This window comes from Ceratotherium simum, chromosome 1 (assembly GCF_057802395.1).
Source record: "Ceratotherium simum simum isolate JZ-2026a chromosome 1, ASM5780239v1, whole genome shotgun sequence".
Lineage (NCBI taxonomy): Eukaryota > Metazoa > Chordata > Mammalia > Perissodactyla > Rhinocerotidae > Ceratotherium > Ceratotherium simum.
The window spans coordinates 55,174,950-55,194,964 of NC_141900.1; the positions used below are offsets into that span (position 1 = coordinate 55,174,950).

Here is a 20,015-nt window from a genome sequence, read left to right on the forward strand (position 1 = left end):
ATAATACTTCGTCATTCTTTATAACAGAACAGTTTAGGGAAGAAAGTAAACTTCACTCATAATCCCATCACTCTAAGAAAACCATAGGATGGTAACATTGTAATATTTGGGAATATTTTTGTTCTGATCTTTATGTAAATGTGTATGTGTATATCTGCACACACACATACATATAGTCACAATTATTATTTATACATATGCATTCATAATTATTATGGGTACACATATACATATATATTTGCAATTATTCCATATATGGTTTTACATTCTGATTTTATAAGCACTTACCCACTTGTCAAAATTATTTATATGTCATGTTTAATTGGTTACATAACAGTCCATTATACCATCATTTACTCTTTCCTCTATTGTTGAATATTTCATGGTTTCCAATTTTTTTGGTCACATAAATTAGATGGCAAAATATATGCTAAGTACTAGCACCGGGCCTGGCACATAACAGGGGGTTGATAAATGGGATCTATTATTATAGCAGCCATAATATATATTGCTGAAGTCAACATCCTTGTGCATCAATCTTTGGCTGCTTACAGATAATTTTCTTAAGATAGATTCCCAGCAGTGGAATTACTCGGTCAAAGGGAATGAATATTTTCAAAGGTTTTGATACAAACTGCCAAATTGCTTTCCAATTCTTATTTTTTAGAAAATAAATCATCAAATTCCTAAAAATAAGAATAAGGACTTGTCCACTGCTCAACACTGATCATTACCTTTTGGTAAGTTTGCTATTTTGCTAAAACGAAAAATAGATTCTCGGTTTATTTTGTGTTTCTAGATTACTAGTGAAGCTGAATATTTTTCATATATTCTTCTTCAATGTACTTCCCTTACTACAAATTGTTCCTATCCTCTGACCATATTTCTACCATAGCTGGAGCTCTCTTATAACACAATAGCTTTCTTCATAGAAAAATGTACTCCTAACTACAAAAGGCAGATGGAAATCGACTAAAGTAATACCCAAGTTAATTCCACTGTAACATAATCAGCTTCTCCCAAGGTAGCCCTTCAGTTATCTAGCATGGCTGGGAAATGCAACATTCCACATATCTTTTTCTAGATAACTTAATCAGTTCAAATGCCAAATTTTGTTTTGAACATTTCTGCTTAATACAGAGTAAGTACATAAATGATAATCTAATATATCCTTTATGGCCCAGCATTATAAAGATCAACAATACTGTCATGTTGGGCTGTTGATGTGTGTAGTAAATGGTCCCACACGGCAGGGCTCTGAAGTTCTTCCAACCCCTCCCTCTTTGTTTAGCTACAATTTCTTGCAACCCTCTGTGTGCCCATGTATACCTTAAATCTGACTTTACGAGAGCTACTCCATACTTGCTATGGAATAAAACGCCAAGGCTTTCTGACAATAATTTTTCCATTTGCTAAGAAATTTTTTTTACTTATTTTCAGGTCTGTCACTATACTATAAAAGATTAAAGCTGACAGAATGGTAAGCTCTGAATAACTGGGTAGGTTTCTGTTACTACATACATATACCTACCCAAAAACAGGGTACACAACAGCTAGAAACCACTGAAGGCTATAAGGATAATAGTATCAGATTTTTAGAAAAATCCACAAAACCTACAACATTGCCAACATCTTTAAACTTTTTTTGACAAAAAGAAAATAACAGTAGATCTCATTGTCATTTCATTTTGGAGTAGCATTTAAAAAATTATTTATTGAAATTACGTAAGTAGAACAAGGAATACATTAAGCTCTGGGTTTTTTCCTTAATAAAAAGATCATTATTTGGGGGATATAAGCTGCAGTGTTCATAACAGAGAAAACTACTAATTGATGGAAAATGATGGCAGATTTCCAAAACTGTGGGATAATGCAAGAGATAAGTTGATATTTCTAGTGATGATTAGCAGTGAGTGTGTACACATTAGAATGCCATGGCCCACCCTGATGAATCTAATTTAATAGAGTGTAAAATGGTATTTCACAGCCATCAAACAGATTGGATAATAAAGAGCCACTCGTTCATTTCCAGATTCACATGTGGGCATGGGCTGACTCTGATTCTGCCTCCAAGGGAGATGGGTCTCAGTTGTGCTACCAAGTTCACTCAAGGTCCTTCCTTCTCCAGCACCTTCTGTCTGAATGGGGACCCAATGATTCCTCTCTGTAATGGTACTGTCTTGAGTGACAGAAGTTGCTTTTGATGAAGCTTAACACTATTTAGAATCATTTAACATTTTTCGTCACTTAAAATTAAAAATAATACACATGTATCATATCTATCTGAAATATCTGAAATACTTTATTAAAAATTCAACCACTCCCTGATTAAAATTCATGTAGTCCACATGTTTCTCAAATTCTTGCTCTTTTTTTCTAGACAATGTTTTGATGGATGCACAATTAGGGCCCTGAGAGATGGAGGATGGACTCTTGTTTGTTAGGCCTCGGGAGAAGGGCTATATCTGTCTGCATATGTAATTGACTAGCTTGTAGGACCATTTTACCTGACTCCGAGTAACAAAGCAATAGAAGTAATACTCTGTCACATGATGCTTTAACATCAGGTATCCTCCTGACTCTAGAATGATAACAAAGGGTAAGAGGAACGCTGGCTTTCTGCTCCCCCTCCCCCTGCCTGCCCCATCTCTGGTTGATTAGTTCACATAGCACTCCCATTTTTCAACTACTGATGCTAAGTCACCTTCTTTGTATTTTTCTCAGGGTTAATGAGATATTAAATAAAGATCGTAAGCCAGCAACCTTGGGATCTGACAGGCTCCAGTGAAAACGAGGGGGTCTGTTCAGGTCACGTAGATCAATAGTGTCAGCTTGTAATCTGTGTGATCTTATTCAAAATAGACAATAAAGCATTCTCTGAGGATAAATAAGCCCCAACAGAAGGAAAAGCTATCACCAGGCCTCACTCCCCACAGCCACCTAAAGGAACACTGACTGTGAGCTTATTGTATAGTTTTTATTTCCTTCAATAGGGAGTCTTTAAGTATTAAATTGTCAGCCAGCAATATGACTAGTTCAAGCCTGTCTTTCTTTTTTCTTCCTTAAGTAATTTCATCCTTTAGCAATTTCCCAAGTTAATTTAAATATGAAAATAGAAGGCTTATGTAGAGTACAAAATAAGAAAAGCTGTATAATATATTTCAAAACACCGGCATGCCTCTCTATGCAGTTCTTGGGGAGGAAATCCAGAATCCAACAGTGCCGAACTGTTGTCATGGAAACACCTCTGGTAGGCGGCTTCTTATTGTCACTATGGTCACCCAGCTGCGGACCCAGAAGGGACGAGCTGCACATTTACTCCATAAAAATGTCAACTCTCTCCTTTTGGAGAAGATCCAGCGAAAGATTAATATTCAAGTACAGAAAATAATTTACCCCCAGAAAATGTGACAGCCACCAGAGCCAGATCCTCTTCTGCATGCTGGATCTTTTCTGCCACAACTTTCAGGATCTCTTGGGCTGTGCTGGAAACTTTTGCCTTCACACTGACATAGGAGTGCTCTGTTATATACACATGACAAAAAACTGCACAAGGCAAAAGAATTGTTAGTAAACAGAGAACTGTGGACACGAGATACAGACTTTTCCAAATCAAGGCATCCACCTTGCTATTCTCTTTAATATAAAACATACACAGCTGGATTTACATATTCATGTATGCACATGGGCGCCTGAGGGCATATGCATATAAATGTGTGCTTGCATACCTGAGATATGGACATTACAAAGCTGGTGAACAAGCATGAGTAGTACTTAGGTTTCTCATACTGTAACGAGAGACCCACATCATGCAAGTGTGCGCTCATGGTGGAGATGGCCTGACCACAACACGGTGGGATCTGTGGAACATGGACTGTATTTTTGAGTCCCTTCTTTGAGGGTTACTGAGATCTCCCAAAGCAGTATATTAAAAAGCCTAACTCATAAATTTTTATTTCACACTCCATTTCTGGACAGTCACCCTGGTCCAGTCAAGAACACCACATTTTATTAGAACTCTCATAAGCTTATCTAAATATCTGTCTTTTGCCGTGGTTTTTGTGTTCAGCCTTCTTGATCATTTCAGAATGACCCCCTTGAATCAAGGTGGCAGTGAGTTTAGTTTCCAAATAGAGGTCACATTTCTAGTCTTTTTAATTTCCTTTTTATTGTCTGCAGTACTAATAATTATTACTAGGACATTATCACTATCAGGGTGAATGGGTCCTAGAAAAATTTTTCTTTATGATTTGATAGCAGAAACTGTTTTAATAGCAATGGAGATAACTGACACATCTGCTTCTTATATCAGCTGCTCTGAACGTATAAACCACTGGCTTCTTTAGAAAAGACAGAAGGACAATAATATACTTAGATATTCTTCTCTTTTATATTTCAAAATAAAACAAAAAAGGTAGTGTAGCTCCTAGAGAAATTTCATATGCAATTTAAATAGCACCACAAAAATAAACCCAGGAATGTTTTCAGAGAAATGCAAATGAAGCCAAAAACAAACTATGAGTTTACATGTACAAATGTCAAAGTAAACACGCCACCGGGAGGCATTGACAGTATTTTGTTTTTGGTTTGGTTGGGTGTGTCACTAAAACAATAGCATCTAACAAATAGTTGTTTTATATGTTGTCACCAGACTCATGAGAGACAAAAAGGCTTTTTTCCTCCCATAGAAAAATGGAATTTTGAGCAAGGCAAAGATCCGGTCTACAAACCACTAAATGTGAGGAAAGTTTACAGTTTGCTTAATAAACTGATGAATGAAGAGGCCAGGATCTTGAAATACTCAGACTCTTCGAAACTCAGCTTGAAAAACTGTACAATTAAACTGTGAGACAAATAGGCAAGGAAAGTCAGCAAGTAAGGAATTAGGAGGTAAGGTCATTTCCTTTGCTCTTTCACTTGGTATAGATTATACATTATGATAACAAGAGTCCCATTGATGAGCAGCATTATATACAAACACAACATAACAGAAGAAGCATCCCTGTGATATTTTGTTGGTTAGGTGTTCAAGAAGTTGAGCAACTATTAAAGGTTCACACGTAGAATTTCAGCACATTGAGAAAGGCGAGTTAAGAGAGAGAGCCTCCAAGTCAACAATAGTGTGAACAATTGCTGTTAAGTGCTTCCCAGCTCTGCACTTGACTCAATCTTCTTCCAAACAGGAGGAAACCACTTCCTGTTCCATTATAAAATATTAACGTAGAAAAGCACGTCAGCACCTTCAGGGTGCTAAAAAGGTATTTTCCCTTGTACTGACCCAGCAGCCCTCTTCAGGGTGGGTCACAAGCTCTCTCAAGTGCTGACGCACACTGACTGGGGACATGCTGGATGTGTGGCACTGCCCGGCACAGCCTTGCCTTGAAGGAATTTCCATTGCACACCCTTCCTTTCATTATTCTCTCCAAGATTTTCTTCTCTACATCTCAGGGACTGACTCAACCAAAGCCCTGCACATTGGCTTTAGTGGACTTTCCAGTTAGTCACAGGCAATGGGCTGACAGAGCAAGGAAGAAGGTAGCCAAGAGGAAAAAGTTGCCTGTCCGGGCAATTTTGCACCTCTCCCCAAGAATGCGGGAGGCTCTTTGCAAACTCTTTTCCTTATTTTCCAAATTAAAAATGTCCTTGGTCCCTGGGACACTAGTATATGATCAAGAAAATTGTAATGCCCAAAGCAAGAAAAGAAAAACCATCATTTTTGATGCTAACATGCTTGTCAGAGGAGTGTAACAGCTGGAAACGGTTAAAGGCAGGCTGATGTGTTAATGCTGGAGAATGACGGTGATTAACTGCGACTCCACCTACCCCAAACCCTCGTTAATATCATACTCACTTTCCTCTGTTTCAGTCACAGTTCCTCTGTGCTGGAGCCAGTTCTCCTTAAGACTGAATTGGTGGAAAAGGGCTTTATTCTGTGAGAAGGGAGAAAGAGAACAATGAACAAATGTATTCCTGCCCTTTGGAAAACCACAGCTGTTTACAACATGTTCCAAAAGAGCTAGCCAATTTTTTTTTTAATGTGAAATCCACCCATCCAATCTTAGAGGAATAAACTGGGAGTTGCCTCCATTAATGCATGTGGAGGTGGAGAGTCTGAGCAGTATGATAGACCTTGGCCAAGGCAAGCAGCAGGCAAAAGGCCCCTATAACTATTCCCTGCAACACGCTGGAGAAGATCTGCATGATTTTTACTGGATACTACAAACATCCACAGACTCTTCTCCCGAAAAAGACATTGTTTCCACATCCCAACCTCAACCTTGCTTTTGGATAAAGCAACTTTGAGATGGTTTCATACCTCTGCTGTGGTACAATGACTTTCTTAAGGGAAAAAAGTTCATTATTCAATATAATTATCCACCTGATACACCAGCTTCTACAAAACTTGTGCCTGCCATCTTTGCATTTTCTCCCCTCAAGGGGAATAGGAAACACATTCCCTCTTGCTTCCCTATTCTTCTGTTGTGTTGAAAGTGCAAACCTTTTCCTTACAGGACTTCCTTACTCTTGCAGTCAAGATTTTTGTCTGGGTTTTTTTCTTTTTTTGCATCAACATTTAAAATTCAAATTTATATCACATTGGGGAAACTCTGAGACTCCAACAGGCACCACAAAAATAGGTAGAATGTCATCAAGTCAAGGGCACATGGCTGAAATCAGATCTGTACCAGCACAGGGAAATTGAAGTGAGCAGGAGAGAGTAGGCAAGCCGCAGCCCCAGGCTTCCCCACCCAGCCCTGTTCCACTTGAGGCGGTATTCATTTTAATTATGAAGCGACGCCAAGTGAGGCAAGGCAAGGTCTCCAAACCGGATCACCCCATTTCAGATAGAGAAGGGTCTTGCCTTACCTTCCTTTGTGGTGAGTATTCATCTACGGTGCTGAAAGGAAGAGGAGACGAAGTCAGTCTTTGTCCCAAACCCAAAATAATGCAGTTATTGTTACAGAAGACTAATTTTCAGGCACGGGGCAGAGGTTTTTGCTTTTCAAAAAGATAAAACACAGTATTCATTAATTTACTATGTATAACACACTTGACATTGGGCTCTGGATTTCAAGTGAACAAGGAGGGAAAAAAGCTATCTATTTAACAGGTATATTTTGCTTTCTACTCACAGAAGTGAGCATTGAGGGAAGAACTGGATTTATTTGATCCATAAAAACTCTAAGTTTTCCCATATATTGATAGATTTTAGGTGAAATTATTGTTATTCAGATACCTAAATAAGTCAGCCAAGGCACATCTTTTCCAGGATGTTTCTATGTGGACCTGGGGGACCTCCTGCAGGTCCCCAGCTCAAATCTTACTCCAGAATCTAAAGATACTTCGTAATCTTGCCAAAGAGGCAAGAATTATGTCTTAATATCATTTTTTAATTTTAATCTATTATTTCCCATTTTTATGTAAGTTTTTTTAATGGAATGTATTAAATGTATTAAATTCCATTAGTGCATTTAAATGTATTAAACCATGAATGAAAGTTTCCCAACTGTGACAGGCCTGCCTTATAGCATAGACCAACTTCCATGTGGGGGATTATTTTGACATAAAGGTTGGCTTTCTTTTTCTTTTTTCTTCATTTGTTCATATTTTCATACTAGTCTTAAGCTATGGAAACTTATTATAGTGTAAACTGTGATAAAAGGACACCAAAATTCACAACATTAATTTCTAACACACTGTCCTAACTTGCACCTCATTTCTGAATTTCTAAACGTGTGATTTTCATGATTGAGGACTAAGGCTTACACATAATTTATTTGCTCCCTAAATTTAATTTATATAGACATTTAATTTGCAATAGGATCTCCCTTTACTAAAATTGTCAGGCTTTAAATCTCAAATCAGCAATCTGAAAGGCCTAAAATAACATTTTCTATGAGAAGCGCATTTGTGACTCCTGAAATCTTAATAGAAGTTTTTCACAACTTGACAACAGATGTGTTTCATATTTACTAAGCAGAAACTGCATTGTAAATCAGAGAACAATTTTTCCCTTTAGATTAACTTTGCAGCTATATCTGAAAACTGAATAATGACTTGATGTTTTCATTTACCAAAATTAATAAGGAGAGTGAGTGGTAAATCAGAGTAAACTCAGGTATTGGCAATTTGAAAGACTAATGACAAAGACCTCGAGGATACTTGCACACGCCAAAAGTCACTCAATAAATGGTTTCTTTAATCTTTCTAAATTAATAAAGAAACCTCAGGGAATCCGTAAAATCGAGCTTTTAAAATGCTCCATGACTTGCTGCAACCTATTTATAAAACTTTTTTCCTATTCCATTAAACCCCCTAAAATGACAAGTTAAATATTTACCCTTTTAAAATTAAATAATGATTTATTAAATAACTGTTTTTGTGCAGCCAGATTGTTATGGCTCAGTTTGTTTCTACTGTCTTAACAGGATTTAAAAAAAAAATAGTCAATGAGCTTGACTTAGTGTTCATTGATTTTGAGATGATAAAAACAAAATACACAATTTACTCCTGGAAAAGCTAAGGAATCAAGATGAATCCCAGATTCAAAATGTTCAAAATGAACTTTATAAGACATCTCAAATTCTATCACATTTGCCGCTGCTGTCTTTCATTAATTGTAACAAGGAAAATTAAATACTTACTGGCGACGGTGCATTCCAAGTATCTTTTGAAATTCTTTCAATTCCTTTTCAAGTATTGGATATTCATATACATCATCCAGTACATTCCTGTATATGGTCTGGGGGAAAAAAAACTAGCAGTTCAATTGGTTTAATGCTCATTTTGTACAGATTAAGACTCATATACTAGTTATCCTGTCCAGGGAAATATGGAGGAATCCAGTACAGTGCAGGGGGTTAAACCAGGTACCATGAGACCTCAAGTGAATTCCACCTCTCCCAGCCCCTCACTCAACTGCCATTGCTCTCTAGCAGCTCTTAGGGGCTGTAGGAAGACATATTGGAAACTTAGAGATCTCTGGCTGACTACTCAAGATTTCCATGCTTATTCTATATTTAAAAAAATAATATCCACATAATCATCTGGGAGGGAAAAACCAATCGAATTAAATTACCTAGTTTTGAAAATAACATTAGTTTAGTCAAAGAGTTGGTTAAACCAGTTGTTAACCTGATGTCTAAATGACATCTGAATTTTGAATTCAAAGTGCTTTCCTTCATGTAAAGCAGAATCAGATTAGACACTTGACTATTCTGAAATAGAACTCTTCCTTGCACGAATTCCATTCTACCCCTTCTCTGTGTTAACCTGCACACCTAGTATGGTTTTGGTGGCCAAAAGACTCCAACTGTCTACAAAGCATCTCCAGAGAATTGTCTTTGTTGAAAAGATATTGTAGCCTATTAATGATTAGAAAAATATATGTTTATTTAACTCCAAATGTAAATTTAGGTTAGTATCTATTTTATAAGTTACTATTGCTTAAAATTCTCAAAATATACCACGTCCTAAAACAGTTTTATAATGTATATCTTGTCAATGTAGTTTTTAAATGATAAAAAAATGTAATTTTATTCAAATATTATATCTATGGGACTGGTTAGTTCAACTTATAATAAATCTCAACACATTAAATAGTATCAAGTTTTTTTTTGTTTTGCTGGGGAAGATTCGCCCTAAGCTAACATCTGTTGCCAATCTTCCTTTTTTTTTTTTTTATGTGAGCCGCTGCCATAGCATGGCCACGGACAGGCAGATGGTGTGGTTCTGCGCCCGGGAACTGAACCCAGCCCACCAAAGTGCAACACGCTGAACTTTAACCAGTAGGCCATTGGGGCTGGCTCTATCAAGTTTTAAAGTATATTTTATTTTACCTTCCTTAATTATTTCATTTGCAATCAAAAAATTCTCATGACTTATATAAAATAACCTTAAATTAGTGAATGTAAAATTTGCCTTCTACACTTTTTTCATAATGAATTATTTAAAATAAAAAAAATGCTATGTACAGAGTACTGGGCCTCAGAAGTCAAAGTAAATTTATACTTTCTTTGAATCACAACTTGAATATCACAGAAAAGTTGAATGACTGCTACCAAAAACGAGATTTTTGAAATGTATAACTGAAAATAAAATCTGTTATTTGGCATCAAAGAATATCCGGAAGTATTACAGTACCTTTAAAAACATTTTTGAATGTTCATCTTCATGCAACCAGTCTTTGTACAGAGCAATCCACTGGGAAACAAGATGCAAGACCTTACGTTTTCGACAAGGAACGTCTGAGTTTTCTTCTTTGCCTTGATACTTCTTAGCAGAATAGGTGCAAATGGTTAAGAAAGAATATTACATTGTTGAAAATAAAAATATAAAGAGATCCATTTATTCTTGCTAAAGCATATTTTCCAAAGAATCTACAAGTATCTAAGCACACAGGAAGAAAAGAATACGTGTAGGGAGAGCAAAAGGTGTGCACTGAAAAAAGCAAAAGTAAATGCAGAAAAATGATTTACGTATACTCAGTGGCAGGCCATGAAGATAAGGGTTAGACAATCCCATTGACAGCTGCCAACATACTTCCATACGCAGCACGGGGTAACACCACCTCCAAGAGATACTAGGTGGCCCATTAATTTCAAGGGTGCCTCCAAGAGAAGATCTGGGCTCACTACATAGGTAACATTATTTCCATAAGAGTTAGGTCAGAACTAGGCCAAATATCCTTTGATCCACAGAAATTCACATTCTGTAAAACCAGTTACTTCTAAAGTAGCCCCAAATGAGCACAGATTTCTGGAGCATAATGCGAAATATGGTTCAAATGGCCATCCCTAGGAATTTACTTGAAAAAATGTTTTGGATAAATGTGCAAACATAAGAAAAAAGCACTGCTAATTTTCATTTTTACTGGAATAAAAAAAAAAATAAAATAAGAATAACCTAAATGCTTCAACCATTGAGAACAGTTAACTAAATTATTACATGTCCATTTAACGGGCTATTCTGCAGCCAAAAAAATGATGGTCCAGCAGTACATTTACTGATATAGAACATTCACAATATACTGTTGAGTAGGAAAGCAAGTATGAACAGAATACGTTAGGATGATCCACTTCTATTAACAATGCTTATTTATGTGAATAATTTCATTACCTGGAAAAATATATATTGAAAGTTAACAGTGGGTTCTCAAGATAATGAGATTTCAGAGTATATGAATTATTTTTATTATTCTTACAAGCATTTCCTAATTTGTATACAATGAACACATGTTAACTATGTTGTTAAAATTATATAAAAATTACAATCTCAAACGCAATGTGCTTAAAGTCCTAGGAATGAGACAGAAGCTTGGTGTTTTCCAAAGGGACTTAGTGTTTTTGTCCCCAAAATGATCATTTCTGAGTATTCTGGACACATTGAAGAGTTAACGAGGAATAGGAAATGCTATGACACCAAACACAGGTAGGCTTTGGGACTGTTGGAAAGGATTCTATATTCTTTAATGCTGATATATAATTGCAAAATAGGAATAAGTTCTAGATCAGGCTTGTAAATATTTTAAAACATAATTGAATCACTGTCTCCCCAACTTGCAAAAATACATTAAGACCATCCGATTTCTTTGATTTCCACCTATGAAATAAACTCAGGCAAACACAAAAACAATCTGTTCAAGTATCTTTTCTTCTAGATTTTCACTTAGAAGGCAAACTGTAAAAATTTATTTTACACTATTTCCACTTACACAACTGTTTTCTTCTTTTCCTGTGAATGTAAGGGCTTCAACTAATATAAATAAAACAATGTGGAAAATTAATAAATACTAATAACTTCTTTCTTTTAGGTCAGCATATGTAAGAGAAGAGAGAAACTTTTTTTTTTTTTTTATTAAAGCTGCAGATATGTTTTGCAATTACGGCCCTGCAGGATAAAGCAATGTAGGGACTGAAACTTCAACTCTCTTCTCCACCCATAGTTACTACCATTTATTTGCTTAATCTTGTTCTCCTCCGTACAAGATGTATTTTTAAAAATATTAACTGATTAAACTTGCAGTTATTTTATTCTGGTTTTCTGTGTGAGGGTATATTCATTCTTTCACATTTTGCCCACGCTACATTATAATAATTTATAATTTTTGCTGAGAGAGGGGAATAGTGGGAAGGCATTGGGTGAGTTATAACCTCAGTGTAATGCACTGAACATTAGCCAACCTAGGGCTGTGAGCTTAAATAATGCTCTTTATGATGATAGAAGCTGAAAGGTATTAAATCCTATTACAATAAAAATATCCCTCTAAGATATCCAAACATAGCCCAAATGGCTCTAATTTATAAATAATGTGCAAAAATAATGGGGGAAAAAGCAACAAAAAATAATTTGGACCACTCCTTAGAAGTTGTAGTAGGATTGAAAAGGTATCTTCACTAAGATGTACATAAAAATATCTCAGATTAATTGTGGATGCCATATTTTTGTTTGTGGTTTGTATTATTTCATAAAAGGTAGAGTCTGCAGACATACAGAAATAGTCACGTAGCAAGACTCCTGGCTTAAAATGTTCTGGATTTCATGGGTTTTGATATTTAGTAAAATGGCTGCTAAGAATCTGAACTAAATTTTCCTATAAAATGTCTTAATCAAAGACTCAAAACATGTTTATATCCAAGTAAAGTTTTAGAGATTCTTTATAGGGAAATCCTATGAGGCACTGAATTAGTCAACGATAATCACAAATAATATTAGGATCATATTTGAAAACAATAGTCTGAAGGCATCTAATTTGCTATCAAATAAACTATATTATTTAACGAATGGTAATTCTTTTGGAAATATGATATCATTAAAATGTAGGTAAAATTAGCTCATAGATATTTTGCTAAAACTTTTAAAGAAGGTGAAATTGAAAATCTTCTAATTATTGTTCAATTTCTTAGTAACACCCCACTTGGAAACTGTGGAAGAAATCTGTTCTATTGAAATTTTCAAAATTCAAAATAACTAATAATGTTTCAAGATCAGTTTTATGAACTGGTTCTAAAAAGTTTCAAAATATCTGTAACTTTGGTTGGCCATGTGATATAGTAAAGGACTAAAAAGTAATCACCATTTCTAGCTTATATATTTAGTAAGAGAGATTTTAGTTCAATTATGTCCTTTATGGAGTTTTAGAGTATATTTTTACAGGAAAACTCTGTCAAGTGGGGAGAAATGTAACAATTACCTAATAGGAAAAGAAATATTACCGAGACCATTATCATTAGAGCTCAATAAAATTTAGGTATATACACAAAAAAAATCCATCTTCCTAAAAAGTTTCATGTGGGCTCAAGTGGAATCTTCAGTTTGGTTTAATAAAAACCTGATAGTTAACAGGCTATTTAAATGCTTCTGAAATTGCTTCCTAAAACACTGTGAGGCAAGAAGCCCATTTGCAGACTCTGAGTTTACTTACTTGGCTTGGCTTTTTGGCCTTTCATTGTGTCTATGTTGCATCTCTTCTAGTTAGTGGATAAAATCATAACACTTCCTTAACTGGTCATTAACCTTCTAATCACATCCGTCATTATAAGAGAGCCGTGACAAAGCTCTGAAAAAATGACATTTGATTACAGGGGGTAGTTAGACCTCTTGTGTGGGGAAATGGCTTGTCCCCTGGGACACTTGCCCAGAAACATGACAGCGCAAATGTACGTTTTCCCTCATAAGTGGTCTGGCACTAACTGACTGATTGTCTCATAAGTTCACTTATTGCCAATCCACTCAAGCTCTTGACTCTGGAGTTTACCCAGTAGGCGAAATTTACCTCCAGGTTTCTAAAGACTTGAGACATAGGTTTGAAGAAAACATAATATAAATAGTACAATTTACCCACAACATAGAATGTGAAAACAGCAGCTCTGTATTTCCACTTCCCCCTGTCTATTCTGTCTCATTTCATCTTTTACCTTGGATATCATTACATTAATATTTAACATATCCACACTCTACCGTGGGGTTGTGTAAATTAAGAAAGGCAGTTAATTCCTAATGCGAGACATCTGTCAGAGAAAAAGCTGACACAGCATCCTGAAGTTAATGAAGGATATTGCCTTAAGAGCGCCTGGCACAAGTCATCAGTCGTCATGAAGACGGTGTACGTGAGAAGGAAGTCATCAAGGAGGGTCTCTGCAAAGGAAGAGAAACAAACGCAAGGTAAGCAAAGTGGTGATAAGAAGGGTAGCTGCTCATCCAGGCCCCAGAACAGTGTGCCCGGCAGAAATATGATAAATGGTGGTGGTAGTGGGAGGGGTTAGATAGGAGTCTTTTAACCACAAAATACATTATTTATTAAAGTTAAGATTTTTTTAAACTCCTTGTCTCAAGCAAGGAGGTATTTTTTTGTTGCAAGGCTATCTAAATATACAACGCGTCATCTTTTTTTCCTAAAACGTCATTTATATTTGTGAGTAAAGACAGTACGGAAAATCAATGCATAAATAATGTGCTTTTAAAAATAAACTTTGTAAGATTTTTCAGGTATACACTCCAGTCCTACAGCGAATGAAGCCTGCAGGTTCTAACAAATTAAGGCTTTCTAAAGCAATTTACCTAAGTCTAGGGCAAGAACAATGGATAATAAAACCCAGAGGATACACTTCAGGTTCCAAGGCCATTCACCTTTCTCTCTCAAATGCATCTCTAAGAAGTTGAGAAAGTGGTGAGTGATTTTCTTAATGCTGTGAAGAGAGAGGGAACCAAGTCCAGTTAAAAATGGAGAGCAGGTACAATGTATCACAATCTGCTCATTCCTATTTCCTTTTCTACCTCTTCAACCAGCAAAAACAGGTTCCATTTTTATTGCCTCTTTGCCTTGAGTGTTCTTGGAAAAGTCTAGCTTAAATGTAATATGGAACTGCTAAACAGGCGAACTCTGACCTCCAAGATAACTTCCAAACTGATAGAAGAGATTATATGCAGATTTACAAAATGGAGCTTTTGCCATAACAGTCTTCATCTAATTTCCTTAACTTAAAATTCATTTTACTATATGATTTAATTTTCATATCTTTTACATTCTGGACATTGAATTTTTAGTTATTTCAAACAGTAATAAATTATAAGAATAATGAGCTTGTATACTCAATGGCATTTATGCTAAGATCTGCACTCTATAAATGTGTAAGTAGAAAGAATTACCCAGCACAGAGCACTACAGCTCTATGTTGAAGATTAAAAACACTCCAGAATTTTTAGAAATAACCAGTGATATTTACTTTAAAAGTTAATCAATGAAAAACAACAAGGCTATGTTTATGAACACAAATCTCTGATATAAAAGTTGTGAATGACATCTACAGTCCTATATCAGCTGCAGTGGTTAGTTTATTTCTATGTTTTGTCTGGTTGCAGAACATCAAGATAATCCTGATCCACACAGGTAAGTGGTTGCAAAAGGTATTTGTTTTTAAAGCTTGCTTTCTAATTGCAAGATGCTCTTAATTAAAATAAACCTGGGGTGTTAATGGAGAGTATTAAGGGAATTTTTTCAAAGATATTCATTTATTTATGATAAGAGTATTCCTTATTAAAAAAATAAATTTGACAACTGGCACCTAAAATGTAAAATAAGCCTAACTTATAATGTTGTATCACACTGCAATATGCTAACAGTCACTGGTCTAACTCACTATTACTCTACGGCAAAAGCAAGTTCTCAAACAGATGTGTCTGGGCCTTGCTGGGCATAAATTAAGTCCAGTACAAGAAAACTGTGGGAATGTGGCTGGTTGGACAATTTAATGTGAGTGTACAAGCACAGCCTGCATTCATAGACAAGCGAGGAGCTCTCTACTAGAGTCCCTGTTTACAAAAGTGACAGGCAAACTCTGACCTCCAATATAATTTCCAAATTGATAGCAAAGATTATATGCAGTTTCAAGTATTTGTACAAAAAGGCAGGAGAAGCTTTATTCTAAGATATGCCCTGAAACTAGTTAATCTGGTAGCACAAGTTAATCACTGGTCATCCAAATGAAAAATCTGAGCTATACATCTGAAACTTTGTATGTCTTTTATTACAGTTTTTAAAATAGTTTAAATTAAAATCAAACAATGGCATAATGCCTGAACCCCCAGGACATTTTGGAATACAATTTGAAAACTATCCCTCTGGGATGCCATTGAACAGTAATGTTCACAAATTCTCACATTTCTCTGTAGTAAATGTGGTTGATGAAAATCCTTGACGTCTCTGGTCTGATCAGAAATTGAGTCTTTTTTGCATTCACTGTTACATACAGGCAGCAAGGACCACAGAGTAGCCTAGAATCTATTTTAGGGTTTTCAACGGGCTCTTATAGATCAGACAATATACAGAATGTCACCACTGGGTGACAGCCCTGAGAACGTCACACATTTAACATTTAAATGCTTGATGTGACACACAGGTTCAGACTCTTTGGGATGTTCTTACACTTAGTTAATTTAACGAGGTTGGAACTATTCTCTAATCAAGATTTACTCCATTAGTAGCTGAGATTAAAAAGAACACCATTAACTTGGACATAACTAGCCATTCCATCCTGGAACAGCCTTAGATAATGAACTGAGTGACTATGAGAGTGGTTGGATGGTGGCAAAACCATTTGGCATTCAATTCAATTAATTAGCTCATGTGACAATATTTTGTTAAGGGTTTTGACCCAGAAATGCTTATTTTCCTCTAAGCTACTACCATATTTAATATTCAACAGCATTTACCTAATTATCTCTCTTTTAAAGAAATATTAGTTAAAATAAAAACAATGAAGCTACAAAAATAACCTTTAATTAAAATCCTAATGAATAGAACAGATTCCCAATACCCCCAACTCAAATCTTTCTCTATTTAACACTATATTGTTCTGAAAATTTTCTCTATATAGTTTTCCTTTATTTTTTTCAGCATTGGTATTTTTTTTTTTTTTTGCTGCACATGAAAGTAATTAAGTGATATGATATAAATGACACACTTCAAATAAAAGTACATTTTATAATAGCCATGCTTCAAAAAAGGCTGTCCCATTGGTATTTAGAGATATTTTTAGAACCACAATGGCTATATAAATGATCCGCTGAAGACTATTAGCCAACAATAGCCGTTTAGAAAGACTAGCAAATCCACTGGCATCCACATTAAAATTCTGTAATTATCTATTATATTATACAGTGCTTAATTAACAATAATTTAAGACTCTGGGCAGAAAAGCACCTTTGTGTATAAAAGCACTTTTCATTTAAACAAATTCATAGTTGCCACATACACTAACATTCTGAATAAAAAGATGTATTCATTTTGATTTCTAACTGGAATACGTAGGTATTAATACGCAAAAAACTTTTCTTTGAAATTCTATTCATTAAATCAATCACTAAATCTAATTCCAAATTCTTTGCTCATCACTGACAAAAACGTTCAGCTAACCTTTTGGGAATATCTCCCTCCCCCAAAATAAAAAAATATTTTGTAGTGGCTTTTTTAAACACAGGAAGTACTCTTCCAGTATAAAAGTAACATGTGATAACAATCAAAACTAGAAGGCAAATACTATTACAGTTTTAAGTACTATGTAACTTGAAATAAAATATATCAATGTGCTGTCTAAATCCAAAGGCTTGATAGAAATGGCTCTAAAATTCATGTCTATAATTAGCCATAATGATGTTAATATGGGACTTTTCCCTATCATCTGTTATTGTTTTAATTTTAAGGTATAAGAAAAGAATTGTGTATTTTTATTTGATTCTACTTGAATGTATTTTTCTTTTATGTATAAAATATTTTCTCAGTCTCATTTTAAGTGTATCAAGCACTAAAAAGTTCCATCTTATTTCCACAAAACACAAGTGTTTCTAGAGCATCCTCAAGTTGTGTGAAGGTGGCATAGTAATTGGTTTGGTATAGATCCTTTTTATAGGGTTCTCTAATGTAAATGTAATCAAATTAGAGGAACTGATCTAAATGTTTTCAAAAGGCCTAAGCTTAATGCTTTTTTTTTTTTTGTAATAAATAAAATACAAAAACATAAAAACAAATCTTGGGGGGCTGGCCCAGTGGCGTAGTGGTTAAGTTCGTGTGCTCCGCTTTGGCAGCCCAGGGTTTGTGGGTTCAGATCCTGGGCGTGGACCTCCGCACTGCTTATCAAGCCATGCTCTGGCAAGTGTCTCACATATAAAGTAGAGGAAGATGGGAACAGATGTTAGCCCAGGGCTAATCTTCCTCACCAAAAAAAAACCCCACAAAAAAAAAAAAAAACAAACCCTGAATCTAGAAATCATGAGTATAGTCATGCTTAACAAGGGGCATATGTTCTGATAAATGTGTAGTCAGTCAGGTTCGTTGTTGTGTGAACATCATAGAGTATACTGACACAAACCTAGATAGTATAGCCTACTACACACCTAGGCTATGTGGTACTAATCTTATGGGATCACTGTTGTATATGTGGTCCATTGTTCACCAAAATGTCCTTATGCGGTACATGACTGTATAGGGTTACTTAGGAACAATTAGAGAAATCTACTTCAGTTATTTTTCAACATTCATAAGCAAAATGCACTGCAATAATGAAACTACTCATCTGTTAAAAGTGAATCACCAAGAAAGCAAATGAAAAGAATTTTGACAGACAACTGACTATAGCAGCCATTTAATCTAAGTATGGTAATGTGAACAGTCAACATTTTTGTACTAACTCATATTCCCTAAAGTACTGTTAGCAGTTTTGTTTCACCTGTATTTCTGCTTCAGATGCGATGGAATTTAAGGCACTCTAAAATACATTCTACTTAATCTTTATTTGAAGGAGCCAAGAAAAGTTTTGTACTTGAAAGGGCCCATCTCTAGCCCTGGAATGTTACAACTTACCATTATTTTTTGAGAAGCAGTGCCAAAATGTACCATGTAATTTGATTAAGCACAAATAAAAAAAATTTTTAACGATCATGTTTGAATCATAGGTTAAAGGGCTACACCATTAAAAGCTATGCTTCTTTCTGAGTGTATTTTACATTTCTGAAACCAATATTAACGACCTCAAATGCAGCAGTTTATCACAGCTTTTAAATTCACTCAATTCTTGCATATTTTTACAATTCACAAGAGTAATGCTTAGCCCTTCTAAAACTACCAAATCTTGAGATCTACATTAACTTTTCGATATTGGTTGCACAAGAAATACTTATTGATTTAACACTGTTTCTACAACAAACCTTAAAAGTCACCCCCTTAATGAGAGGAAATTACTACAGACAGGGCTTGGGTGGCACTCTTCAAATAATAAAATCTGTTTTTATTTTAACTTGTAAAATTTGAGAATCCTATCATTCTTTCTTTAGGAAAGAATTATTTGAATACAACAGGTATATGTTCTCAGCTACATTACATTTCACATGCTGGTTTTTAAAAACGGCACTAGAAGGAGCATGGAGTAATAGACACAGTGCTTGCCTACCTTCTCCACACAAAAGGTCATGTTTGTAGGTCACCCTGGGGTTAAGAGAGGCAACAGGCCTCATAAGCTCCTGCCATCCCAGCCCGAATCAGCTGCTCTCAGCATCTAGGCACAATTATAGTTATAACCCATTCGTGGCTCACACATGCCTGCCAAGCTTGCTAGGAAGCTCAGAAAAGAGTGTAAAGAAAGCAAAAGGAATCAGAGAGCTGGATTTCTTTTTTTTTTTTTGAGGAAGATCAGCCCTGAGCTAATATCCCTGCTAATCCTCCTCTTTTTGCTGAGGAAGACCGGCTCTGAGCTAACATCTATTGCAAATCCTCCTCCTTTTTTTTTTCCCCCAAAGCCCCAGTAGATAGTTGTATGTCATAGTTGCACATCCTTCTAGTTGCTGTATGTGGGACACGGCCTCAGCATAGCCATATAAGCAGTGCGTCGGTGCGCGCCCGGGATCCGAACCCGGGCTGCCAGCAGCGGAGCATGCGCATTTAACCGCTAAGCCACGGGGCCGGCCCGAGAGAGCTGGATTTCTACCTGGGTAGCCTTAGGCATAATACTTAACCTCTCTGGGCC

At 35.7% G+C, this 20,015-nt stretch overlaps 1 protein-coding gene across 2 annotated transcripts in view; it reads right to left on the reverse strand.

Annotated features, from left to right (window-relative positions):
• Positions 1–20,015, reverse strand: part of RAPGEF5 (Rap guanine nucleotide exchange factor 5) — a 220,801-nt gene that overhangs the window by 33,775 nt on the left and 167,011 nt on the right. For both annotated transcript variants that reach the window (XM_087428762.1, XM_004418931.3), the window contains exons 12-17: positions 14,058–14,136; positions 10,144–10,288; positions 8,646–8,743; positions 6,868–6,898; positions 5,852–5,930; positions 3,397–3,546 (exon numbers count right to left, since the gene is read on the reverse strand). In XM_087428762.1, the coding sequence (XP_087284888.1) occupies positions 3,397–3,546; positions 5,852–5,930; positions 6,868–6,898; positions 8,646–8,743; positions 10,144–10,288; positions 14,058–14,136 (582 nt within the window). The remainder of the gene's footprint in view (positions 1–3,396; positions 3,547–5,851; positions 5,931–6,867; positions 6,899–8,645; positions 8,744–10,143; positions 10,289–14,057; positions 14,137–20,015) is intronic.